Here is a 24855-nt window from a genome sequence, read left to right as displayed (position 1 = left end):
TGCGGCGAGCTGGCGTGCGTCTGGGTCTACTCTGAAATGTCCTCATTTCAAGAACCTGACGGAAAGTATTCGCAGCATTTTGGGCAGGTCACGTGCAAGGAAGAGAGTGAGTTCGGCGGAAAAAAATTAAATTCAATGGAAGAGAGAATCATTATCACAGGTGCAAAAAGCTCTCGTTTAGAAATACAAGATGCGACAAGCAGATCTTCCATTATATCTTGATTGAAAGGTGGCTACCGAGTCCCGCCCGCAATCAAAAAATGACATGAGACAGCATAATTAATGAAAGTCAAGGGCGTCGAGGCCACAAAATTGCAATTTCTCTTTGCTCTGTCATCCTAGGTGATCTCCTGATGATGCTCATCTTTTAACGAAGATGTATTTTAAAATAATAAGTAATCATTTTTCTTCAGCGATGGTTTTTTTTGTAATTATTTTAATTGAATTTCAGGGATATTTTTTTATCTACATTAATTTCTGAACGTTGGAGCATTAAAGTTGAACATATTTTATTATCTCTTTTTTAATAGCCTCTCGTTCAATAAATAATCATAAGTTCCTGAACTGTTCGCCGAAACCTACAAACGCTTAGATTTCTTGAAGGTCGTTTTGTTGAATGTATGCGCGCCAGAACCAAAACCAGTTGTCCCCGAAATATCTCTGTTCAAAACCTCGGTTGTCAGATTGAACATTTTCAAGAGCATGCTTTTGGTCACAAGAATTGACCGGAACAGACTATCAATTTACATATTTGTGGCTACGCGTGTTTTTTCTTTACAAAAGTAAAATGTAAAAAACTGCATTATTAATTTTTTTAATATTCAAGAACTATATCAGAAAATTTTAGAATTATTTTTAAATGTTCTTTTCATTCAATTGAAATAAAAAAAAGGGAAGAGGTATTGCTGGTTTAGCACTAACGTTGGAATAAATCCTAAATCAGCGCGTCTCATTTTGACCGCCATCAGCACCTTTGCCATGGGAATGCACAATCACTTGTAATTTGAGCAGGTGAGTTATAAAACTCTATGACCAATTATTTTATTGTGAAGCAAAATTCATGGCCACGCTGCTCACACGCACCGTGGCATAAAGAAATAATTAAAAAGGATTTAGAAAAATCCTTTGATGAAATTTGTCTTCATCATCTTGTGTTTGTTCTTGAATATGTTCTACATAATTACGAAGCTAATTTTATTGTATGCGACTGAATTGCTTGATTCTCTTCTTAGTTGTAAGATCAAATTAAACATTGCCCTTAAGGATTATTTTTTTTACGATTTGACAACCAAGCTTTATTGGCTTCCTAGTAAGATACAGAGAAACAAATAAGGGCAACTGTTTAGCAGCCAGCAAAATCACCTCGATGAACTCGTAAAGACCACTCTGTAGGCCAACAAGAAGAAATGCTTTAGAAAAACAAGTCTGGAATTTATATCTGTTGTGATGTAACAAAAAAAAAAAGAGGGAAACAGCAAAGTGGTTTCTAATCAGGCGAGATTAACACATAATAGGCCGCCAGGTGGAGCCACGATGCAAAGAACAAGAAAGCATACAATTTAATCTTAGAAAACTCATAATACTCCATAGTTCAACAACTTAGTTTGGTTGGACAATTCAATTCAAGATCAATTTAGAATAATTTCTACTGCTTTTAAAAAATGAGGGTTCTTATTTATGTTTCGATTGCTTTTACAAAACTTGTGAGGAAATTGAACTTTCAAATCAGTCCCGGAATTAGTAGTCTGTGCCCCTGCTGATGACCTCCTTGCAGGTGGGGCGCAGAACAATGGTGTGCTCGAACTGGGCTGTGTACGATCCCTTGATGTCGCACAGTGGAGGATAAGCGTCAACGATCTCCTTGTCACACAGGTCCTTCAGGGCCATCTGATACTTGCTTTGGCCCAGACGATCCAGCCACCTCTTACAGAAGGCCAGTGTGCTAAAGTTCTTTTTGATTACATTCAGCAGGGACTTAGACGAAGCCAGTCTGAAATCACACAAGATATGTGGAAACATTAAAATTTATCATTTGAACTTCATCAACATATTATTTTTTTTTTGTCATGGAATTGTTAAATATTCAATATTCACCGTAGTGGAATGAATCCTTGGTCAAAACGCATCATGTAATGAGAAGTGTCCATGTCATCATGGACAGCGCCACGGCCAGTAGACCCGAAAGTCTCGATGGCGTAGAATTCGTTCTCCTCCATTCGAACAGCCTCTCCGCCCTTGACTATGGGCACCGTTTTGCCAGCATGGATTCCTGGATTAAAACTTTTAAAATTCCGTTAGAAAATTTAAAAAATTAGAATTACGATAGGGAGCAATGGAATGGCCATTTAGGTTTCTTATTGACTTCACTTGGTAAGTTTTGCCATCGAGCTCCACTTCGTAAGACTCCATGACCTCCTGGATTGCAGCTCCGATATGGCACAATTGCACATCAATACCAGCTTCCTGTTATCAAAATGAATTTTATATATAATTTTTCCCAAATACCTTATTTCGTTCGATTAGTGACTCACAATCAGTTTTTTTTTGCCCGCCCTTACAAATATTACATAATTTAACAAACCTTAATGCCAGTGTTCGTGGCATCTCTCACAGCCTCAATGAGCTTGTCGTACTTTGGATTGAAGGTTTGAGTGAAAGCGCAATCAATGATCCTGCCTGAAATGAATAAAAATTAAAAAATTTCCAAATCAAATATTTAACGACAAACCATTGATATGAGTTCCAAAATCAATCTTGCAGACATCGTCATACTGCAGAACGGTGGTGTCACCAGCATTTGGAGTGTAGTGAGCAGCGCAGAAGTTAAGTGAACAGCCAGTGGGGAAAGCAAGTCCTGCCTTCAACCCGTTTTCGGCAATTAGCTTACGAGCAGTGTTCTCCAGCTCTTCGCAAATTTGGGTCATAGTCATTCCCGGTTTAATCCAACGCTGAATATACTGTCGAGTCTGGAAAATTTCAATTGATTTTATTGAAACAAAATAATAACATGATTCTAATTTCATAAGTTGATTTGAACATTTGAAACAACCTTTCTACTTTTACTTTATAAATTAATGCTCCGCAATGGATTGAAATTATTGGAAGGAGAATTTATTATTATTTTAAATATTATGTACTATATTTTGATCACAACATTAATTGAAAAAGATTGTGTACCTGACGATGAGCTTCAGCAGCAAGTCGAGCCTCTTGGTACATTTGTTCATGCACCTCCTCCTTGGTGCTAACTTCCTTTTTCTCCTCAAGTGTCAGTCTATTAAGTGCATTCCGGCCATCCTCGACCACACCATATTCCATCTCCTGCCCCTTGGGATAGTTTCCCTCTGGGAACAATTCCACTATGGGAATGGACGGTGGGTCAGTTTGACCTCCGGAAGTGCTTTTGCCCTTGTTCTTGTTGCGCTTCCTGCGTTTTTTCTTTCCCTCCTCACCTAAGGTTGAGGTAATTGTTAAAAAGTTTACTAAATGCGTCTGACTGCAACAACAACCTTCAGCTTCATCCCCTTTGTCCTCTTCTTCCTTTTCTTCTTCAACGGGCGGTTCGTCCTTTTCAGAACGAGTATTTGCTTCACCTACAAATTATAAGTAATTTTTCCAAATTTCAGTGAGTACAAAAGGAACTTTCAACCATTTGCGTTAGCTGCGTTTCCTTTGTTTTTCTTCTTCTTCTTTTTCTTGCTTGCAGACTCAGCAGGGACAGCGCCGACAGCTTCATCCCTCTCTCCGATGGGCTCATGAACCTGTTCAGGTTCTTTAACTTCAGTAACAGCTACTGACATCGTCCTGGAAGCCAAGATAATTATGTGGAATTTGAAAATCTGCTGCTACTTTAAACAAGCAAAAAATTGTGATCATACATATCATAGATGCGCAAGCAAATTACACATTACAAGTTAAATTCAAAGCGACATTATGTTCATTTAAGTACGAAAAAATATATGAGAAGGAATTAGTAAATAAAAATTCTCGAATCTCTCTCTAATATTTACATATTGTCAGTTGTCACGCCATACTATGACAGCTAAAATGTGTTAGCCAAAAGTCTATCAAGGCTGAATGAATGCTCCGGCTTAGTGAAAACCAAAATAATATGGATGTATTATTTTTGGTAATGCGAATCAGTTAAAAGAAAATAAAAACAATGCGGCAAAATGACCCTTGCAAGAATAAGTAATTACGTTTGTCTCAAAAGCGGTTTAGAGCTTATAGAGATGACAAAGACAAAAAGTCTTGTTGACAAAAAGGTCCAGGAAGAAAGAGTTCACAAGATGTGCACGAGTAAATTTCACGAGGCTTCTTCGATATTGAGCATTCGAGGTCGCTGGACAAGCGAGAAGGGAGGGGCTCAAATTTGTGTTCCTCCTTGGCAAGCCTCCTTGATGGTTTCAGAGATGCCAACACTAAAACTTGAAAATAAATACATTCCATTTTTTAACTAATAGTTTCTTATTCTAAAACGAAACATTTATTCTTCATTATTAAAAGAATTAAGATTATAAAACTTTATTGACCGATTTTTTTTTTCAAAGTCATAACTATCAATTTTATTATTTATTTTATAAAAACTATTATGTTGGTAGAAGTGTGATTTTTTTTTGAGTTTTTGGACGGTCTCGAGTCTCGAAACACACATGGCCGCTGCGATCACCATGCACTTGCTTTTGTGAGAGAATAATTTTCCAGGATTTTCACATTTTCAGTGGAGCCCTCGGTAAAGTGCGACTGAAAGCATATTTTTTGATCGAGTTGTGAGCAAGCAAGACCCAGAAAAATGTCCTCGCTGCTTCGTTCGTGCAAATTTGTGCGGTTCCTTGCCGGCATCACGAGGAACATTTCTTTCGGCAACGGAGGGAGGCCGGACACCTTGGACGTAGGGGTGAACCACAACCCTAATTTGTACAGAGGGCTTGCAATAAGGTACATTAACTGAATTCAAATTTATTTGAAATATTCTTGTTGAATCCTGCTTTGCAATATTATTGATTTGTGTCTGACGCAATTTTTTGTTTTAATCATAGGGCTCTCGCGACTCAGCAGAACATAAGTCTCAGGCAAGACAGCAACCTCGACAAAAGCTTAAAAAGAATCGACCAGGAAGCAAGAAGAGCCGGAAGAGTTTCTAAGAGAGAAATCGATGAAATATTGGAAGAAATCAAACAAACAAGTTACATAACAAAGCACAAAAGAAGGGCAATTTTAATTTTCTTTTTTTATTGTACCTCAGGATCAGCCACCAGTTCTCAGTCATTGATGGTTATAAGGTGCTGCGGTAATTTGGTTCCTGAGGAGCATCCTGAAGTCAGAACTAAACTGGTTCAGGAAATCTGGAACACACTAGAGTCCTTGGGTAATTTTAAAATTGTTTAAACATGTTGGATGGAATGAACAAAATTTCTTCTAATTTAGGAGTCCCAATGGATATCAGCCACTATAACGCCCTACTTCGCGTGTACTTGGAAAATGGACACAAATTTGAGCCCTCAGAATTCTTGTCGCAGCTCGAAAAGAAAGGTGTTGAGCCGAACAGGGTTACTTACCAGCGCTTGGTTGCTCAGCACTGTCAGAAAGGCGACATGGATGGGGCGACAAAAATTTTGCAGGTCATGAGGGAAAAGCAAATGCCCATCAATGAAGCCGTCTTCAATGCACTCATTACTGGACATTCACAAAATAGGTATTAAAATTTAAAAAATAATCTGAAGCTTCGTATTTTTCATATTTATTGTGCCCTGGACTTAATTTCAGTGATATGGAGAGTGCTCGAGGAATTCTTTCAGTAATGAAACAAGCCGGCCTTGAACCTGGACCTGAAACCTACACAGCACTGCTTTGTGGTCATGCTAAGCAAGGAGATATCGAAGCCATCAGAGCTGTTTTGACAGAGGCTGAATCCCAAAATATAGAATTTCTGGACCGGGACTTTTTCGATGTCATATTTTCTCTGTCGGAAGCTGGTCATGTCCAGCATGTCGATGAGGCAAGCTTATTGAATGATTTTTTAATATAGGTTATAAATATTTTATTTCATTTAGATTATGGGTCTCTTGAAGAAAAGACCTGGTTTTGGTCAAGAATGCGTAAACATCATCTTGAGGCTCGTGAATATTGGACAAGAAGATGTGGGCAAGAAACTTCTCAGCATGATGCCAGCCAGCATCAGGCAGGGTCAAGATGGACCGGAGGCTATCCCAGTGGGAAGCTTTTTTGTGAAGCAGCTTGTTAAAGCTAACCGAGTATGTTTCAAAATGACGTAAAATTTGCTAACTGATATAATGTAAATTATTTAGCCTGTTGAAAAAGTCATCTCCATTTGTGAAGAGTTGCAAAACTCTGGTGCCAATACAAAAGCGTGCCTCCTTGCCTTGGAAATGGCATTGGTTGCTGGCAAAGAACAAGTTGCATATGCCTTGATGCATAAGATGAAAGAGCAAGGGACGCCTCTTCGCCAACACTTCTTTTGGCCGCTTCTGGTTAACCAGCAGAAGAAAAAGAGTGTTGAGGGGCTCTGTCAGGTTTTGGTAGAGATGCAGAAGCTGGGAGTGCCTATAAAGGGCGAAACAATCCGAGAATATGTCATAGACGCATTGCGCGGAAGTCCTTTGGACAAGATAAACCTGCTGAGGTCATGCGGTGTCTCCATAGGATCTGCTGCAGTTTCCGTCGTTGTGAGCCTCTTGGAAAATGAAAATTTAGCCGGTGCCACTGAAATAGGTAGGCACACTATAGTGAATAAGTAAATTCTAGAAGTAATTTTTTTTCGATTCCAGTTTCAAAGGTTAGTGCCAACTACCCCCATGAGCTAATTAAGCGTCCTCTTGGTAAAGCTTTTGGACAGAAGAAAAATACAGACCAACTGGTCACTTTTATTCAACATGCCGTCGTATCTAGAAATTCTACCGACGAAGGTGAAACTGAAAAATCATCAGCGAAAAGTGAAGTAGTAGTCGGCGATTATGTCATTGAGTGCTTGATAAACATCAGTGAGTCCAGGGGAGAGGTTTTGCACAGCATTTTGAAGGTAACATGCAAAGAATCAGTGATATGTGTATTTACAAAGTATATTGACCAGGGTCTTGTTGATTGCGGACTGAGCATCAGTGTAGCCTCTGCCGAGAAACTGCAGGATATGCTGGGCTCTGAACTTACTCCTGAAATTTCGGAATTGCTCGGAACACTCACTTCTGGTAACTTGGAGCCCCAAGCAGTTCAAGGATCAAACTTGGAGTTATCTGCAAATATGGTACTGAATATAGAAACTCAAAACAATGTATTTTAAAACAAAATGTTGCAGAGCATAGCAGGATTAGAGACTCTCTATACAAGTTTGCAAGCAAGGGGCCAACCCACCAGATTGATTAGAAAAAATCTGCTTATTAGATATTGCAGAACTAAAAACTTGGAAAAGGCCGAAGAAATTAAAAAGGTATTTACTTATGGAAAGTAAATAGTGAATAATTAAGAATAATTTTAATTTAGAGCTTGGATGATGAAAACTTTGTGCACTCGGTCGGAACCCTTGCATTGCTGATGGATTTGTATGCTAGCCATAACAAACTAGAGGAAGCTTTGGAGGTGAAGAAAATCATTCAAGAGAGAGACCCAGATATGACCCTTGATAATGGAAAGCTGGTGAGACTGGCTTTAGTACAAATGAAGGCGGGCAAATTCGAAGGCATGTACTAATAAATATTATCAAACTTTTTTTTAAATTTTATTAATTAGATGGACTCAACACATTAAAGTCAACTTGCGAGCATACTACAGAGGACAAAAGCAGAGAGATGTTCTATGTCTCAAATGCTTCCTTTGAACTGCTTAACTACTTGGCAGAACAAAAAGAAGAGGAAAAACTCAAATCTGCAATGGACATCTTGATAGCCAGTAAAGCAGTGCCCATAAACAATGTTCTATTGGGATGCTTGGTGAAAGTCAAACTTCTCAAGTAAAATCTAAATTGGTTTATTTAGTTACATTTAATACCAACTATCTATATTAATAGAGACGACCTACCTGGTGCCATGGAACAGTTCAAGTGGTGCTGTGAGCAACACAGAGCCACACCTTGGAAGTCGGAATTGACCCGTAGGCTGATTTCAAGCGAAGATGCTGCTAGTCTGCAGAAATTAACTGACCTTAGCACTCAGGTGCATGGGGAGGTCAATTCCTTGTATGACTTGGTGTTTGCCTTTGTAGAGTGCGGCCGCATAAGGCAGGCAAGAAGAATCTTGGAGGTGTGTATTAATTCTAAGACAAATATTCATTCCCGCTATATCATATTTTTTTTTTCAAAATCTTCAGACTCCAGGTTTGAGAGCTCGAACTTTCCGCATGAATTCTGCTTGTGAGCGGTTCTGTGAAGATGGAAAGTCTTCACCTCTCGAAGGTCTCTTGGAGGCTACTAAAGACCTTCACCATGTTGACCGATCCAACATTTTCTTGAATTTGCTGAAGCTCTATTGTAAAATAGTTGAACGTAGTATTTTTAAATTTTTTAAAATGTAATTTATGTAGGCAAAAATGACGAGACAGATAAAGCTTTGGATCTGTGGACTCAAGCTCAAGAGGAGGATTTCACCCCTTCAGAAGAGTTTTTGAGTGTTCTTGGCAGCCAACTAAAAAAGCACAACATGGAAATTCCATTTTCAATGCCTGAGGTGGTCAAGCCTATTCAAGCTGAATCCAAACCAATTGCACCTAGACAGTCTGCTATGCCTAGGAAAGATGCGCCAGTTCAGCAAAGGGAAAGAGTTGCTACCTCAGACATGGAAACCATGGAGCTTAGGCAAGCTCTGAGAAGAAGTGATGTTGATAAAGCGCTGGAATTAAAAAATCGGTAAGAACTGCAAAAATTGTAGTCATTATTATATTTTATTAATGAGATTTTTCAGTATTCAAGAAAAGGGCAAACTTTTAGTATTGCGGGATTATTCTTTGCTGATCGAGAATTTGGTCAACAAAGACAGAGTTGGAGAAGCTTACAAAATTACCAAGGAAATGCTCCATAACAAAATGTTCCCAATGACTCGGGTGTTCAGATACCTCCTCAACAAAGTAGCTGCTGTTGGAGACATTGATGGAATTGTTGAGCTTGGAGATTTCTTAGACGATGTCAGTACTCTGGAAGGGATTATCAAATTGTTTTAAATCTACACAATTATTTTACAGGAACAAAAGAGGCAGGTTTCCTACGACAATAGACTTGGTAATGCGTACTTGTTTGCTGGAAAGGCTAACGAGTACCTCGACATGATGTCTGCCAACTTGAATAATGCCAAGTCCGATGATGATGTTACGAAATTGGCTGAAAAATTCCCCAGAGGCTCAGCGCTTGGCATACTGACAAGGCACCCTGAGCTGACTGATAAATGTATTTGATATTATAGGATTTTTTAAGTTTTTTACTGAACTTATTTTATTTCAGTGAGTGGCATTGCAGAATCCTTTGCCGAGAAAGGACACCCAGCAGCATTCAATGTCCTCTGGATGCACTACTTTGCCTCTGGGAGGTATGATGAAGCCGGCCAAATCTGGGACAAGTACCTTTCAAAAACAAAGAGGCTCATGTTCCAACACATCTGCCAGCAATCTAGAAGAAATAATGACCCCATCCTGTGCTCCAACCTGCTCGGACTATTGTTACCCTCCGAGTATGTGTCTGCAGGTGCCAAGGGTAATGTTTTGAGCTGTCTAATCGACGTTCTAGGTAATGTTAGAACCTTTTGTAATTGAGCCAAAAGTAATAAATATTATGTTTCAGTAAACACCGAAAAGTATGAAGATGCGGTGGCTTCTATTACAGCTTCGCAGAAAGACATTGGGCTTGAGTACATCAACAGCACTGCTTTGCTGAGGTTGAAGACTGCCTTAGAAGCACAGGGCAAGGTCTTCCCTTTCACCATTCCACCAAAGGTAGGAGATTTTTTAACTTGTTAATAAGAATATCACAAAAGAGGAAAATCTAAAATTATTATATATATTTTTTTAATATTACTTGAATATCCTGATGGATTCCGTTTTCCGTTAGATATATTTATTTTGCATATATTACAAATAGTGAAGGGTAGACTGACAAAAACAACTCAATTTCCGCTAGAGTGGAACGTTTGTTTACATTATACCTCCCGTCATAGTGTCCAGTAGGAGGGAAAGTTTGCATGCTGCGCGCTTGATCAAAACCCGTGATAGTTCTAATCGGTATCTTTTTTTACACATTCCTAGGTGGAAACGATAACAAATTTCAAAATTTCAAAGATCGCATGACCCTGGTGTTTGCACGATTCAAACGCACACTCTCAACAACCCTGATAGACAGCGACAACCCCCTTTCTAACATTCAAGCACAAAATAATATTGGATTTTAATGCGCTGTTTCTGTTTTGATTCCACAGAACGCCAGTAAAGCAACGTTAACAACTTCAAGCGACGATGATTAGTTGAGAGTTGAGTGGGCAGACAAATTTTAGTGACTCGTATGTGCAGTGAAAGAGAAGTGCAGTGAAACTTTGGTAGTTTAACCAATAGGCCATACATAATAACCAAAACTGAAGTCTGGGGGGAAGTCATTGATAAATTTGCAAGAAAAAATCTTGACCCGGGAACTGATAATTTTTTTTTTAGTTACTTATAAATAAAGGTAGATCAACTCAAAAGGAAACAAACTTCTTTGGTTTCATTGAAATTTATTAAATTAATTCGGTCGAATCCATGTACACAGTATTTTTTCAAGATAAAATCTCACATGCTCAGGTTCTGTACATTTTTTTCTGTCAGAAGAACGACTTACGATTCATTGTAGCTTGTTTTTTTTTTTGCGATCTTGTGATTGATTTATTTCTATACATGGTTCTTGTCGATTAAATGCTGGATCGATTTTCTTTCTGTGTTATTTGCCGCGGGCAAAGTCGCCACGAACACACGCATTTGCGTTTTACCAAATTTCTGCCGATTCTTGCCTGGCATGTTTGTTATCACTTAAAAAACACAACTCGATACAGGTGTTCCGCTGACTTTTTTTAACTTATCAATGTAGGATAGTTAATGTCTTAGTTCTCTTTTATTTTATCATCATGTGTGGGTGTGATTTCCTCCTCAACATACTTATTATTTTCCTTTTAGTCAGCAAAAGGTAATAGAATATAGACGATGTATGATTATATAATATCAATACACGAATAGGTCAACAGTTAGCAGGATTTTTTTTTGCCGTCATACACAGACATAGTAATGCGTGGGATTAGTGTTTTGTTTCTGCCTCTCGTTCCTTTAAGACGGTAACAAGATTAGGAAGAAAACAATTTCCCCTGTGCACAGTCCGATCTTGTGGGGGGATTTTTCACTCTGTCGCGAGTGTGGAAGTAGAGAATCAAGAATAAGAAAAGGGTGCTTTGAAAATTAGTGCGCGGCAGAAGGGACAAGAAACAATGCCGTAGAGTATTCTTTTTTGTGGATAGCTCTGCTATTAATGTAGTCGCGAGGGTAAAACGGCGTGAAAAAGCTGTAGCTATTTAGACCTCTAAATATAGCAAAACGATCAGCGTGCGTACAAAAACTCCAAATTCGTCGACCATTTTCACCGACCAGCTTTCTTTCAGTCTCCACTCGCGGTGATTTAGCACTTTTTCTCATCCATATTCACAACCTGATCGATACAGAATACAAAGTTATACTTTACAATCAACTTGATACTCTTGAGGAAACGTTGGATTTTTGTATATTTTGTACTCATATTAAATTAATTATAAACATAAATGTTTATTAATTAAATATATTTAGATTTCATTTAAAATTTAATTATAATATGCGGGAGATAATGATCAATTTTCCTTTTGAAAATAATATGAATTTTTTTCTTTTTTGAAATTGTTGATTATATAAGAAAATCTGTTCATCAAAAAATTTCAATTAAAGTGAAAAATTTCCAACGTTACCTTTTCAAACATCAAATCCATATCAGTCCTGGCCTTAAAGTAAGATTAATCTTCCTTGCCCACTTAACTACGTTGCAAATAAATTGTGTCCGCAAAGCAGCAAAATGAAACGACGACGAAATCATCTTGCCCTTTTTTCTCGCTGGACGCACTCAATTAGCGGAATTCGACGTTAATGAACTAAATCAAAACGGCGTGCGAAAGTAATTTTACGAGACTCTGAGAGATTGAAAGCAACAAGAAGTTCTGAGGCGCACTTTGAAAGTCGTTTAGCTGCGGTTGGGCGCCTGCTGGAGTCCCTCGTGCTCCAGGTCGGAGGTGGACGAGTGCAGCAGGGGGCTCTGGTTGCCCGACGACTTGCCCTCGGAGCCCTCTTGCTTCATCTGCTTGATGTACTCCTTGTCGTCGAAGATCTTGACGTCGCCGCCACCGGGCTTGTGCGTCACGTTGGCCAGCGAGCCCACCTTGCTGGTCACCTTGAAGTCGAGCTTCTTGGTCTCGATCTTGACGTTGCCGCCGCCGGCCTGGTGCTTCAGGTTGTCCTTGGAGCCCACCTTGGACTTGGCCTGCTCCTTGAAACTCAGCTGCTGAGTCTCGATTTTCTTGGCGCCGCCGCCAGGCTTGTGCGTCGCGTTCTCCAGCGAGCCGATCTTGCTCTTGGCGGTCCACTCGAGTTTGGTGCTCTGGATCTTTTTCTCGCCGCCGCCCGGCTGGTACGTGTCGTTCTTGGCCGTGATCCGCGAGCCCGTCTTGCTGAAGTCCACCTTGCGGCTCTCGATCTTGACCTGGCCGCCGCCTGGCTTGTGGTCAGCGTTCTGCAGAGAGCCGATTTTGGAGCGCACCACCTTGAGGTTGGGCGACGCCGCCTGGCCCACCTGCACCTTGTTCATCGGCAGCTTTTTGCGTTCGTTGTGCGGGTCGGGGGTGAGGCTGGCCGAACGGGCTCCTGCCGTCGGCTTGAGGGGCGAGGTGGCGGGCGACGTCTTGCCCGTCGACGACCTCCGGTTGACGGCGCCGTTTCGCGCCACCTGCGGCCGCCGGGTGGCCGCCTCCTTGGCCTCTTGGCCGTTGCTCGCGGGGGGGATGTTTTGCACGTTGGCCTCGGCCATCGTGTGTGTTTGTGTGCGAATCTTTCTCTGGTAGAAAGCGCGAGAATGGGTCGTCCTTTCAGCAGCTGTTGGTGCCTGCCACTCGCGCGCGGGTCGATATAGTCAAAATATACGCACTCGGAGCAGAGGCATGCGCGGCCGCCGTTGGTGCGTGCGTACTGCCGAGGCGCTCGCTGCTGCCTCGGCTCGGAGCCGCCGCGCCGCTCTCCATTAGCGCCAATTATACATACACTCCTCCACTACCACGGCCAGGCAGGATGTGTGCCTATCGAGCCTCGTTCTCGCCACCCCCGACTTTTCAAAATGCGAATTACTTTCATTTAATTTCGCTTCGGTCACATTTTTTTACTATTTATTTTCACCATGATGACTTAGCGACGGGGTGAGCGAGATCGTATCCATCGCAGCTGCCACCCTTTCTGCTTCTGCGCCACAAAGTGCCAGTTTTGCATGTGCAACGCTACACTACTTGTTGTTGGGGGCTCTGAAACTGGCACGTTAATTGCGTCTATTTTGATTGCCAATTTTTATTTAAGTTCTTCAAACATTGCATTATTTATTTCATTATCAGTAAACTTAATTTTTTTATAGGATTATTATTGTAAAATTTTGCCACAATTTCGTGCAAAATTTGCTAATAAATTGTTACGCCATCAATTGCAATCATGCATGCAGATCTCTGCTCCTGTTGATTTGCAATTGGTCAATAATTAAAATCAAATTCAGAATAATTTAAAAGAATAGTTGCCAGAAATTTTATTTTCTTAGACTGGTTTATACATTATACTTGATAATTAAAATATTAATCAATTTATATATGCATTATTGTTTATGAATAATTTAATTAATACAATTTAGGCCGTTGTTAGTGAAAGAACTTAATTTAATCTTTAAAGTGCTTTTAAGTTTTGAATTGATGAATAATAAATATCACTCAATTTTGGTGGTTTAGATCCATTTTACTAGCTTTTAACACCAAACACAGTCAATTTTGGCATTCATTTTTTTCTTCTCGACGCTCTTATGGCCGAGTTTAGAAGGTTCCAGAGATAAATTCGTTGCCAATTCCCTTTATTACGCAGCGCGATGTGGAGAATTTCTGCAGCTTCAAAATTAATACAACGGCAGTAATTTCAGGTTCCTTGCAAATTGAAAAAAGCTGGAAGCAGTAGCTAGGAAATCTAGAGTGAAAATCATTTAAAAAATTCCCTCGGAATTCTCTGTGCTTTTTCACAGGAGCAGCCCGTGCGTGAGAAAGGCACTTAGTCTAGCGTTTTGTTAACGAGTTGCGGCTGCGGGTGTGTAAATATTTGATAAGAAATCGGAAAACAATCGCAGGGGAGGCGACCGACGCTGCATTTGAAGGGGTCTCTTCCTTCCACTCGAATCCATGATGTGCGCGGCCACGTGCTTGACGTGAGATAAAATTTATGCGTCCTGCCGCAACAATAAGAAAAGTAAAAGGCGTGCGTGGGTCGGATTCGTATGATAACAAGAGTACTTTGTTTAAGCGCGCCCCTATGCATATGAAAAGCATTCGACAGACTCTGTATGTAAAAATCCACTCGAGGACGCGGCCACCGCGCCACTACTGGGTCTAATTATACTCACCTCCAATGCGCTAATACGGCCTAATTTTAGACCAAAGAAAAGAGAAAAATATAACGCTCCCCTTTTGCATGCAATGCCGCGCGTTCGAATAATTTCTCGGCGGCTCGCGAGTTTTTTCTTCTGAAAAAGCAACCCTGACTTCGTTTAAACGGATAAAATCACAGAGAACAATGAAGGGTCTGCTGCTTTTTAGGTTGCTCTGAATCCTACAAAATTTGCTGCTTACCATCGCAAGTTCCATTTTTTTTTTAATTTTCTATGAAATTTAATATGGTAATAGAATAAAAAACAATTAGAAGTAAAATTATTAAATTACAATTTTTCCGTATTGAATTATCATGTTTACATTATTATTTATTATTAAAATGATTTTTTTTATTCCTTATATATGTAAACCTGCTGACCATTTTTATAAAAATTAGGCAGAATTTTTTTTATTAACAATGTATAAATACACAAATAATTAAGAATTATTTTAATTTCCAATGATTTACAGAATAAATTACTTTGATTTTAGTAGCATAATGTCCTAACTTAAGTTTCTTTGAAGTTTACTAATAAATTATGTAACATTTGCCTTTTGAAATAATAAAAATGTATCTTAATAAATTATTTACTAGTGTAAACAATAATAATATAAAAAAAAATATATCAATCGAACACCGGAAGTGTTTTTAAAGCTGACCATATTTCAGTCAAGTGTCCGATTTCGGCGGAAAACACGGCATAGCGGAACTGTTGCTCCCCGCGAGTGCATGTGCACAATATTGGATAAGGATCTCGAAAATCGAGTGTTTGTTTGGCACGCAAAGGGACCTGCCGTTCACCAGGTGGCCGTTCGATCTGCACCCATGTTAAAAGTGTGCCTTTAACCTCTCCGTCGTCCGCCGACCCGAAATGAAACAAAAGTGCCCTGCCAAATTACATATATTGCCTTGAGAGAGATCAAATCTCTCTCCATGTGAAATTTTACCGGCTTGTCCATAAATGGTCGGATTTGCTCAGCACATCTGTTTTACAAGTGAGTGAAAGAAAGACGCTCGCGCGTTTCTCTTTCTTATTTTTGGCGAGCCCAAGTTTTCCTAACGTGTGACGACAAGATGCGTTTTTTATTGTTCGAAACGCGCGTGTTGTTGACCTTTGGCTCTGCCGACTTTTCGCACATTGTGATGCCACCGGCCGGCCGGCGTGATTGATTTATTTATGCGTCTCATTCTATGAATTCTGCGTTGCCAAGAAAAACCCGCAGCCAAGGCTTCACAGCGCCAGAGCGTGCGCGTCGCTCTTTTATTCACTCGCCTTTATTGAGTGAAAACAGTTCAAATCAGATGAACCAAAATGAACAAAGATTATTAAAATAAATATTTTGGCATTGAATTTGAAGAATAAAAAGATTCACATATTATTTTATTCCAAAAATTTTAGATTCCTTTTTAAGAATTCCCTGTGTTATTTAAATATTTTTATTGGACAGAAAATTTTTAAGCAATTCATTTATTGTATAAAACTTATTAAACAAACATTTGTTGGCATTTTTTTCATTGAAAATCGTGAGCTTGTGAGCTGAATTCATTATTCAAATTACTATTTTACAGCATTATTGCTACAGCCCATTAGGTGCAAATCTAATAAAAAACCAGTTTCTTAAAAAGGCTCAGTCATAAATGTTTATTACACAAATCTCGGTCGTGTATATAATTTGAACAAGCAGAAGGTGAATGCATATTTGTAATTATATTATCCAACAAATTAGATAAATTTGCGTGGAAAAACGCTTAACAAATTATTGAGATCACTTTCGCCCTTTTGGACGCTTATTGTATAAACACTCATAAATTATTCAGCACAGCGAGAGACAAAGAAAATATTTACAATTTGTTTTCTTTTCAAAATACAGAGAGACGATGACCGGCCGGTTGCAACACTGGCTTCATAGTGATGGGAGCGCGAAAGATGTTAATACAAGTAAGAATTATGTCAGCGCTTTCACTTGATCGTCTCCCAAATAACAGCATTCACAGCTCAAGAGCGCGGCGCGTCAGATTGTGGGAAGATGAGAAAAGTTTTGCTGCTGGTTGTTGTTACTTGAATCTTTTGAGCGCACCTGTCCGACGATCGTCTGCTTTTCCGACGAGCCTGTCAGTTGAGGCAAAAGAGTGCTGCTTTGATTTGAAGTCTGTGGGATGAAAATTTACAGCATAGTTATTAAAATAGTTATTAAAAAATAAAAATATTTCAATTGAATTAAATTTTTTAATATTTTCTTTCAAATTTGAAACCAAAATTTTAGCTACATTTTATAGAAATAAAACCCACTTTTATCAATGAACTGGAGCTGCAACAACATCTTAGCCATTTAATATGACTTACCCGCGATCGATCCCTTGATTTTCGCACTCGCTCATATTCACTAAATTCAGTTTCCGGCGATTTGAACGAAAAATTATCAAAGTACTCGTGTTGCATCAGTTGCTCGCACGTCCACCGCTGGCTAGGGTCTTTATCCAGACATTTCTGCGGCAGAAATTAACCCGTCAGTCTCTATATAAAATTATACTCGCTTCAAAATTTATTACCATTGCAAAGTCGACGCCCTCGGGCGTCGCAAATTTGGCCAGTTTCTCCTCCAACGGGTCCATCACCTCGGGCTCGGGCAACGAGACGCCGACGAAGAATTCGTTCTTCTTGAAGATTTGCATGTGCCTCGGCAGCAAGTCGCCTGCAATTTTGTACACAAATAAGAAAAATGCTGGGCATCGTAAAAAGAGAACGAAATCCACCCACCGACGCTCTTTCTTATCAAATAGAGTTGGTCCACGTCCGACTTGCCCGGCCACAAAGCCTCGCCTCGCATCATCTCGGCAAACACGCAGCCTGACAAGTTCGTAGCAAGGCAAACAGTTTAGATAAAAGAGACGCTCCAGAGCTAGAAAAAATTCTCACCTATCGCCCACACGTCCACTGGAGGCCCATAAGCGGTGTCTCCAACTAGAAGTTCTGGTGCTCGGTACCATCTAGTCGCAACATAATCTGTGTAATTTTCACCTGGGCCTAAACAAATATTATTTAGAAAGTATTATTTGAAAGGTTTTTAGATATAATCAAGCCATTAAAAAAAAAATAATATTATATTGTTCTTCATTTTGTTGATTGTGTGCCTTTTAAGTGAAAAATCAATTTCATTGAAATCATAATTTTGACTAATTGTTATTTTTATTCGCAATTAATTATTATTTATTATTTTACTTTTTATTAAATTTTTTACTTTTTCCATAATATTATTGCCAGTTTTAACAAAATCCTTACTGATGGTTCTGGCGAATCCAAAGTCGCAAATCTTGACGACGCCCGCTCTGGTGAGCAGAATGTTCTCGGGCTTGACGTCCCTGTGGATGCAGCTGTGCCTGTGCATGTACGAGATGGCGTGCAGACACTGCCAGATGACGTGTCTGGTGAGGGAGCTGGAGCAGCCGCGGGGGTGGCGTTCCAACTCGTGCAGCACCGTGTGCTCGCAGAACTCGAAGACCAGGTGGAGACGCCGCTTCCTCCGAAAAACTTCGATCAGGTTCACCAGGTTCGGGTGTTTCAGCGTCTGCAAACAAAGGGCCAATTAATGCACACACGCCTCGACGCGTTTTATCGAGCGTGACCGCTCGCTTTTAATTGCAAATGGGTTCGTGGGCCCATATTTGAATGTGTGGAGAGCTAGGAGAGGCGTTCTGATCCGCCGGTTGCATCATCGATCACGAGCAGTTCCTGCCGATGCCTACCAAAACGGAGTCAAGGTCCTCTTGTTCACCGTTTAATGATTTTGCATTAGGCCGTCATAGACAAATTTCATTTCTTAAAAATTATTACCGAATAATTATTCAAATGGCATGATTGAATCATTTCCCAAATCATCCATGAAAGAAAATTTAAAAAAAAAATGAATCAATTAGCAATACTAATTATGAGAATCGAAACTGTAAGTTTTAATTATATAAAATAAAATTTAATTTAATTTGGATTTTGTATGTTTATAATTCAAGGTCTCTAACCCGTTGACCATCAATGAAAGTTCAATAATGAGAAGCAAAAGATGGTCACGCACGTGTTGTAAACTCCTTCATTTTCCATTCAACTTCCGTGTTCCAAGTGGAGCAGGGTTGAATAATCCGTATTTGACAGACACTTTGAATCCCATTTTTGTGTTCTTCTTTGGCCTTCCGCGGGTTTGCTTTGATAGAGTTCAAGGAGCAGGTCTGAGTGCACCGTGGTTTTAAAATTTAATGCCATAGCAACGTGCTTTTAGCGAGATTGAGAGATGCTATCGGGGCTAAAGTAAGGGTGGGTGTATGGGTCTGGTGTCGTTTATTGCCTTTAGATTGAAATTAATAGCGCTGCTTACGACACGAGACCAGCGAAAGGTGGTGCTTTCCGACCACATTTGCATAGATAGTTTGATGGCGATCGATGATGGCCATGTTTTTCATCAACAGGAAAATAGAACAGTAAAATATACGGAGAAAATTTAAGTGAGCCTTATTAATTTCAAATCAAGTAAGTATTAAAAAGCCATTAATTTGATACAAATTTTGTTTAGTTAACAACTAAAGCGTTAAAAAAATTGTGTTAATTTTGTTTGAATTAAATTTATTTGTTAAACAAAAATATTATTTGTAAATTTAATATTAATATTATAATTGAACTAAATAATTTAATTATTAGATTAATTTTTATATTGAATAAATTTTTTGATTTTGAAAGCAACCATACCCTTACTTAAATATTTAATATTCATATGTCAAAACTGTTGAGAATAATAGTTTTAGTTCAAAATTTCATCCATGTTCTAGATTGGGAATTCTTATTCCGTTTTGCTTTATGGCTACAGAAGAATTATAGACTTAATAATCAGCAAGTGGCATCGCCCCCCGACCGTGATTAAAATTCTTGGCGGTGCCCAACTAAGCTTGGGAAGGATAACACGCGGATGCTTTGATTCATTCTCGCTAATTGCGCGTAATTTTGCTGAAAAAAGAGCATCGCCCAAGAAGAACACGAAATGTAAATTTACAACCGTCTCGTTTAAATAGAGCGGCGCGTGACGCATGTAGCTGGATTACGTACAAAAGTCAACATGCATTATTACATTTTTTTTGCGTGCAAGCGCATTAATATATGTAGGTGTTTTGGTAAATAGAGTCGTTGTCAGGACGACAGGACACGCGGTGAAAATTAGGATTGAAGGTGAAGTTGGAAAATCGATGGCTTTATGAATTATTACCGCGCTCACAGGTCATTGTGAGTGATCGAAACTCTGATGTTGCTGACTGGCCAGACGATTATCTAAAAGGCTGGCGACACGGCACTGCCTGGAAATGGTTCCTGATATTTCTTTGTTGAATATTCAATTAGATTTTTATTTATTAATTATTTATTAACCATTCATCATTTTCTCCATAGTTTATTCAAGAAGGAAAAATTGAGCTGTGAGAATGTTTTATATGGAATTAAATTTTAAAATTTCTCCATGTAGTGTTTTATTTGTTACGAATTGAACTATTCTTCAATCTTTTAACCGACTTCTTCAACCAAAGCTCTTCTGCTTGCAAGAAAAACAAAATTTCACATTGATTATTATTCCAAAACGGTTTTCTGCAATAAAGCGCCGCGTCCAAATAAACACCCAACGCCGTGTGAACTCTGTCTATGAAAATGTGAGACGGCCGTCGTTCTGACGTCACAGTTTAAACTATCGGGGAGGTCACAGGCATTGTATCCTTTGTTCCCTGGCTGCTTTGTTAAGGTAGGACGAATTTTTCTCGCTCATTATGTGCCTCATTGATTCGAGCCCGAAATAGACTGATCATGTGAAGGAAAATGCATGGGGTGTGTCAACCGAGGGAAAATTAATCGGCACCCAAAAGGATTGTCAACAGATGAAAGTTCACCCTAGGACAGGGACGAACGCACCAAAGAGAAATTTGATAGTCTAGGTACAAAAGGGGCACTTTATTATTTAATCGCGGCTCAAATTATCTGCAGACACGCGATTTCTGTTGGCCCGATGCTTGCATTAATTTCTTATTTGCATATAATCTAAGAAGAAGAGACGAACCGTGTTTTTTATTTAGCTTCTCTCGCGTTGGGCAATAAAAGAGGAAAAGTCGTGCATTCTATCAGATATATAGTAAAAAGCGACGACCTTCATGAATAAAATGCAAATGCACTCACTTTGAGCATTCGGATTTCTCGGAGGGCGATTTTCCTGATGGTTGGGTCCTCCTCCGACTCGACGAACTTCTTGATGGCCACGATTTGTCCGGTGTCACGGTTTCGGCATTTGAAGACCACGCCGTACGAACCTTCTCCTAATCGCCCAAGCTTCTCGTACCGGTCCATCGTTCTCGATGGAGCTCGGGGCCTGTTTGAACATAAACACAAATCTTATTAAGCAGATAAAAATTTGACAGTCATAAAAATAATAGAGATGGTCATAATTAAAAAAATCGCTTCAAAGTTTGGCAATTTCCTAATTCCTAATTGGAATTTTCACAAGGAAATTATGTTTGGTCCTGGTTTGGTCGCAATTTTATTGGATTATTGTCGGAGTAAAACTTTGATTTAGGCAATTTGGCCAGCACAGATGTCAAGCAGGTTGCGTTTTATTCATTGTCAGTTGTGGCAAAAATAGATTCTTTTTAATTTTAAAAAATTAGTCTGAAAAATGTGACTTATTTAAGAGTTTCACTTTTATTTTAGAATTTTACGTGCTAAAATCCACTTTTGTGATGTCAAGATAACGTTCGTTACACCAAGATTGAAATTTAATCATTCACAAAATCTAAGAACGCTGACCCTAATTCCACCCCTGCGGCACACAATCGTTACATTAATTTTCCTTTTTTTAAGGGCAAACACCTCATTTTGTCAGCAAGCGGCGATTTTGGCAAAGGCGTTTCTCCTCTTCCTAGAGATAGGTGATAAGAAACGTGACTGAACAAATACCACCTAGCGTGTTGGCATGTCTGGGCCGCATTAAACAAAGTACTCACTGCGGCAGTTTTTGCTGTTGGTCGCCCGCGTCACCCATTCTTTGCCAAAATCGCCAGCGCGCGAAAAGCAACAGGGCTGCGACGGACAGTTTGCTCGGTCAAGCGGCGGAGAAACCCTGCAGAGCCCGACGCACACTGTAAACTGACTAAATAAACAGCCCGGCGGCTCTTGGTGTTGCCTTTTATCGACTTGACAAAATTACCACCGCAATGATTTTTGTGCCCGTAACTGTCATTATTATATTTCTAGATTTTTCGCCCAGATAAAAATGAAATCAACAAACACGAACGTTGTGTGCATGAATTGTGTGCTGTTGGGGTCAGAGAAAAAAATGAGTTTTTTTTGGAAAGGTGCTCTGTCAGGAAAGAGCCACCTAATTAAGCGAAATAATGGGCCCAAGATGAAATTTCAAAATCTTATCTCTAAATGAAATATATATATATTGTTTTTTTATGTGTATATCCATTAGAGCTAGAATTAAAAATAATTTATTTGTAATTTTACACAATTTTTGTGTGTGTGTATTAATTTGATAAATAAATTTAAAAAACATGGTTAAATTCAATTATATGGTAGATCAAATCATCAGATGATCAATTATTGTTCACGTCAATTGAATTTTGCCAATAAAGAATATCACAATTTTAACCACTAATTGTATGCATATATTTGACAGAGAAATTATTTACTGTATACTTTCCAAATTATTCTCAGTAGCATGCAAGAGAAGATAAACGAGGCCAATCTAATTGAGTGCCAGAACCATTCAAAAACTCCGTGCTTTCACCTACTCAAAATCGTGTTTTATGGCCGCAAAGATCGGGACGAAGGTCACCAAAAATAAGTATACATTTTTCAAGTCTGATTAAAAATGTGCCATGCAAGTAAACACGCGCTCTTTTTGTGCGCTGCGCAAAATAATAAATTGGGAAAAATAAACAAACTTTTCGCTTCAGTGGTCAGTTCAATTCACGTAAAGTGGCCCTCCATCGTTCGATCTCTGTCAAGTGACCTTTGAGGTGGGTGTTCGTCGCCCGGGGGTCAAGTGGGGGCGCCGGAGATTGACACACTTTGGCCGAGGTGACAGCCGGCCATTATTAAAACCCGCGAGTTATAACGAAAGCACGTCGGGGGTGCTCCAGAATTATCGCCACGCTTATCTCACGCCACCCATCTCAAGAGGTCACAATACGGCTTTTCTTTCCTTGGCCACTAACACACCCTTTGCGTGCGCGGCCCATTCTTCTTCTTTTCTAATTACTCCTGCCAGACATGCTGCGAAGATGGAAAAAAAATCCACCCCTTGGCCGAGTTCAATAATTCTTCACCACGCACCCCTCTCGCAGCTTTTAATTCGAGCAGGGAAGAGAAGAATTTGCGGAGCGCAATATTTTATAATTTGTAATTATAATCAGACGCGCGTGCCACTTTCATCCCCTTTATTCCCCCGTCGCTGCCTTTCTTAATGGGTCATTCGTTTCTATTTAATAAACCACCCCCGACAACCCTATTTTCTGAGAACGTTTGTGGGAAATTCTCGCCCACCGTTTTCCAGCTCAGTTCATTTATCTCGGCGGCGAACGTGGGATAATTTAGGATAGGCAGCCGCACCGAGAAATTTATGGCTCCGCAAGAAACGCGTTTGGTCTTTTGGGGCTTTGACTTTAAACGCGAGCAGTGCAGTGAGATTTAAACACAAGTAAAAAGACAGATGGCAAGATAATTTTTATGAAACGAAAAATATATGTTTAAATTAAAATGCCTAAAAATTGATTAAAGATAAAGCCAATAATTGTTTAAATCAGCGATCTAGAGATTGCTAATCTTTTTTTTGTAGCGATTTCAGTAAAATTTCAAAATAATTTAAGTGAAAGGAAATAAAAGAATTGTTGAATTTGATATTTACTTCTCTAATCACTTAATTAAATTTTCATGAAAAATTCTTAATAAAAATTGAGGTCGCACTCTAAAATCCCCGTTTTAATATTTAGCAATCAAATAAAATAAAACTTTTGTAGTGTGAAATTTGATTTTTTTGCAATCATTTTTATTTTTCACTAGCCGTGCAAATGAGAGACAATGTTGGATAAAACTGAACTTTAAAATGCACCCACCTTCTTCTATACGAGGTCGATGAGGTCGAGATCATCATATGAAAGGGCAACCCTGCTCCCACATCAAGAACTCATTCGGCAAAAAGCAAGACTTCTTCCATCGTGCTCGGCAGAAAGCTAACAAGTGCGATCTCGTGCCGAGCTAGAGGGAACGTGTGTGCATGCCAAAGCTGCCCGCCCACCCTCTCGGGGCTAATTAGAGGGTTGAATGTTGGATTTACCTGAGCGAGAGGAGCGGTGCCTGCCCCCCAAAGAGCCAAAAGCGCCGATCACCAAACCATTTGTCCATGCGGGCCAGCGTGACTGCGTTGACTGCTGGTCAGCAGACGACCACGCGGCTGCGGCTCCTCGCGCTGTGTGTCAAGCACGCAGGTCACAACGATAGATAGATTAGCGCGGCCATCGATCCTCTCCGCGAAGCAGCGAATTCATGAATCGCCGCCGCGTAATGACCAACTTCGATCGCGAGCCTCACCAATTTTTAATGAGGCCGCCGCACACGCTAGTCTGTTTGTTTGGCGACATGTTTATCCGACATTATGCTGACAAGAGCAAGGTCTGTAAGTCTTTCTCCTCGGTCACTGTCTCTTGGCAAGGACAAGTTTTTTCAAGGACAAGTTAGAGTTTATTGACGCTTTATCAATATTATATCATCTTGTTTGTTTCCCTGTGAATGGTATAGAAGTTCTAAGGGATTTTTTTTAATAACAGCATTTCATTAGAGATTTATTGTAAGTAATTTTGGTAAATTTTAATTTATTTAGAAAGTGGGCTATCAGAAAATATAAATTAGTAATTATTGAAACAATTTTTTTTTTTTAAATTTTTAATGTCACAAAATTTTAACTAAAATAGTTTTTTATGAAACAAATTGTAATACCCGTGGATTTCCCACAGACTTCTCAGCAGACAAACTTTATATTGTGGAGGGGCAATAACTCTAAACCGCGAGCCGCCATCGCTCTCATTAGCATAATAATTACGCTTTAACCTTTACTGGAACGTCATGCAAATGAAACACGACCAGCTTTT

The 24855-nt window shown here is 39.5% G+C and overlaps 4 protein-coding genes across 8 annotated transcripts; 1 reads left to right on the top strand and 3 right to left on the bottom strand.

Annotated features, from left to right (window-relative positions):
* Window positions 1-1265: 1265 nt before the first annotated feature.
* LOC132200184 (methionine aminopeptidase 2) lies at window positions 1266-4360 on the bottom strand. The gene is made up of 9 exons (XM_059625449.1): window positions 4200-4360; window positions 3650-3804; window positions 3510-3593; window positions 3178-3452; window positions 2729-2966; window positions 2582-2676; window positions 2322-2463; window positions 2095-2269; window positions 1266-1990 (listed from the first exon to the last, which is right to left on the bottom strand). Exons 2-9 carry the CDS (start codon window positions 3798-3800, stop codon window positions 1738-1740), a joined length of 1413 nt encoding a protein of 470 aa, XP_059481432.1. The 5' UTR covers window positions 3801-3804; window positions 4200-4360; the 3' UTR covers window positions 1266-1737.
* A 271-nt stretch (window positions 4361-4631) lies between these two features.
* Window positions 4632-16887, top strand: LOC132200165 (leucine-rich PPR motif-containing protein, mitochondrial). 3 transcript variants are annotated; one of them, XM_059625436.1, is made up of 21 exons: window positions 4632-4938; window positions 5040-5185; window positions 5246-5368; window positions 5428-5695; window positions 5767-5998; window positions 6054-6254; window positions 6309-6732; window positions 6789-7039; window positions 7091-7261; window positions 7313-7444; window positions 7498-7693; window positions 7744-7963; window positions 8021-8252; window positions 8320-8479; window positions 8533-8854; window positions 8910-9129; window positions 9187-9388; window positions 9443-9724; window positions 9779-9930; window positions 16566-16633; window positions 16690-16887. In XM_059625436.1, the coding sequence occupies exons 1-20, from the start codon at window positions 4793-4795 to the stop codon at window positions 16602-16604; spliced, it is 4119 nt and encodes a 1372-aa protein (XP_059481419.1). In that variant the 5' UTR covers window positions 4632-4792; the 3' UTR covers window positions 16605-16633; window positions 16690-16887. The 3 variants fall into 3 exon arrangements, with proteins under 3 accessions (XP_059481419.1, XP_059481411.1, XP_059481402.1); XM_059625428.1 differs by having other exon boundaries at window positions 16566-16887; XM_059625419.1 differs by lacking the exons at window positions 16566-16633; window positions 16690-16887 and adding an exon at window positions 10410-10696.
* On the bottom strand, window positions 10818-13276 carry LOC132200210 (microtubule-associated protein tau-like). Its single transcript, XM_059625491.1, has one exon. It carries the CDS (start codon window positions 13055-13057, stop codon window positions 12218-12220), a length of 840 nt encoding a protein of 279 aa, XP_059481474.1. The 5' UTR covers window positions 13058-13276; the 3' UTR covers window positions 10818-12217.
* Window positions 16240-24171, bottom strand: LOC132200193 (cyclin-dependent kinase-like 1). Of its 3 annotated transcripts, none has more exons than XM_059625461.1 (8): window positions 24045-24171; window positions 20888-21077; window positions 17975-18260; window positions 17612-17719; window positions 17453-17542; window positions 17245-17387; window positions 17039-17182; window positions 16240-16844 (listed from the first exon to the last, which is right to left on the bottom strand). In XM_059625461.1, exons 1-8 carry the CDS (start codon window positions 24110-24112, stop codon window positions 16707-16709), a joined length of 1167 nt encoding a protein of 388 aa, XP_059481444.1. In that variant the 5' UTR covers window positions 24113-24171; the 3' UTR covers window positions 16240-16706. The 3 variants fall into 3 exon arrangements, with proteins under 3 accessions (XP_059481444.1, XP_059481452.1, XP_059481462.1); XM_059625469.1 differs by lacking the exon at window positions 24045-24171 and adding an exon at window positions 23824-23951; XM_059625479.1 differs by lacking the exon at window positions 24045-24171 and adding an exon at window positions 21709-21838.
* Window positions 24172-24855: the final 684 nt, after the last annotated feature.

The sequence above is a fragment of the Neocloeon triangulifer genome, unplaced genomic scaffold (genome assembly GCF_031216515.1).
Source record: "Neocloeon triangulifer isolate White Clay Creek 2 clone unplaced genomic scaffold, ASM3121651v1 ptg000001l, whole genome shotgun sequence".
Taxonomy (NCBI): domain Eukaryota; kingdom Metazoa; phylum Arthropoda; class Insecta; order Ephemeroptera; family Baetidae; genus Neocloeon; species Neocloeon triangulifer.
This window is presented reverse-complemented; position numbering and strand designations above follow the sequence as displayed.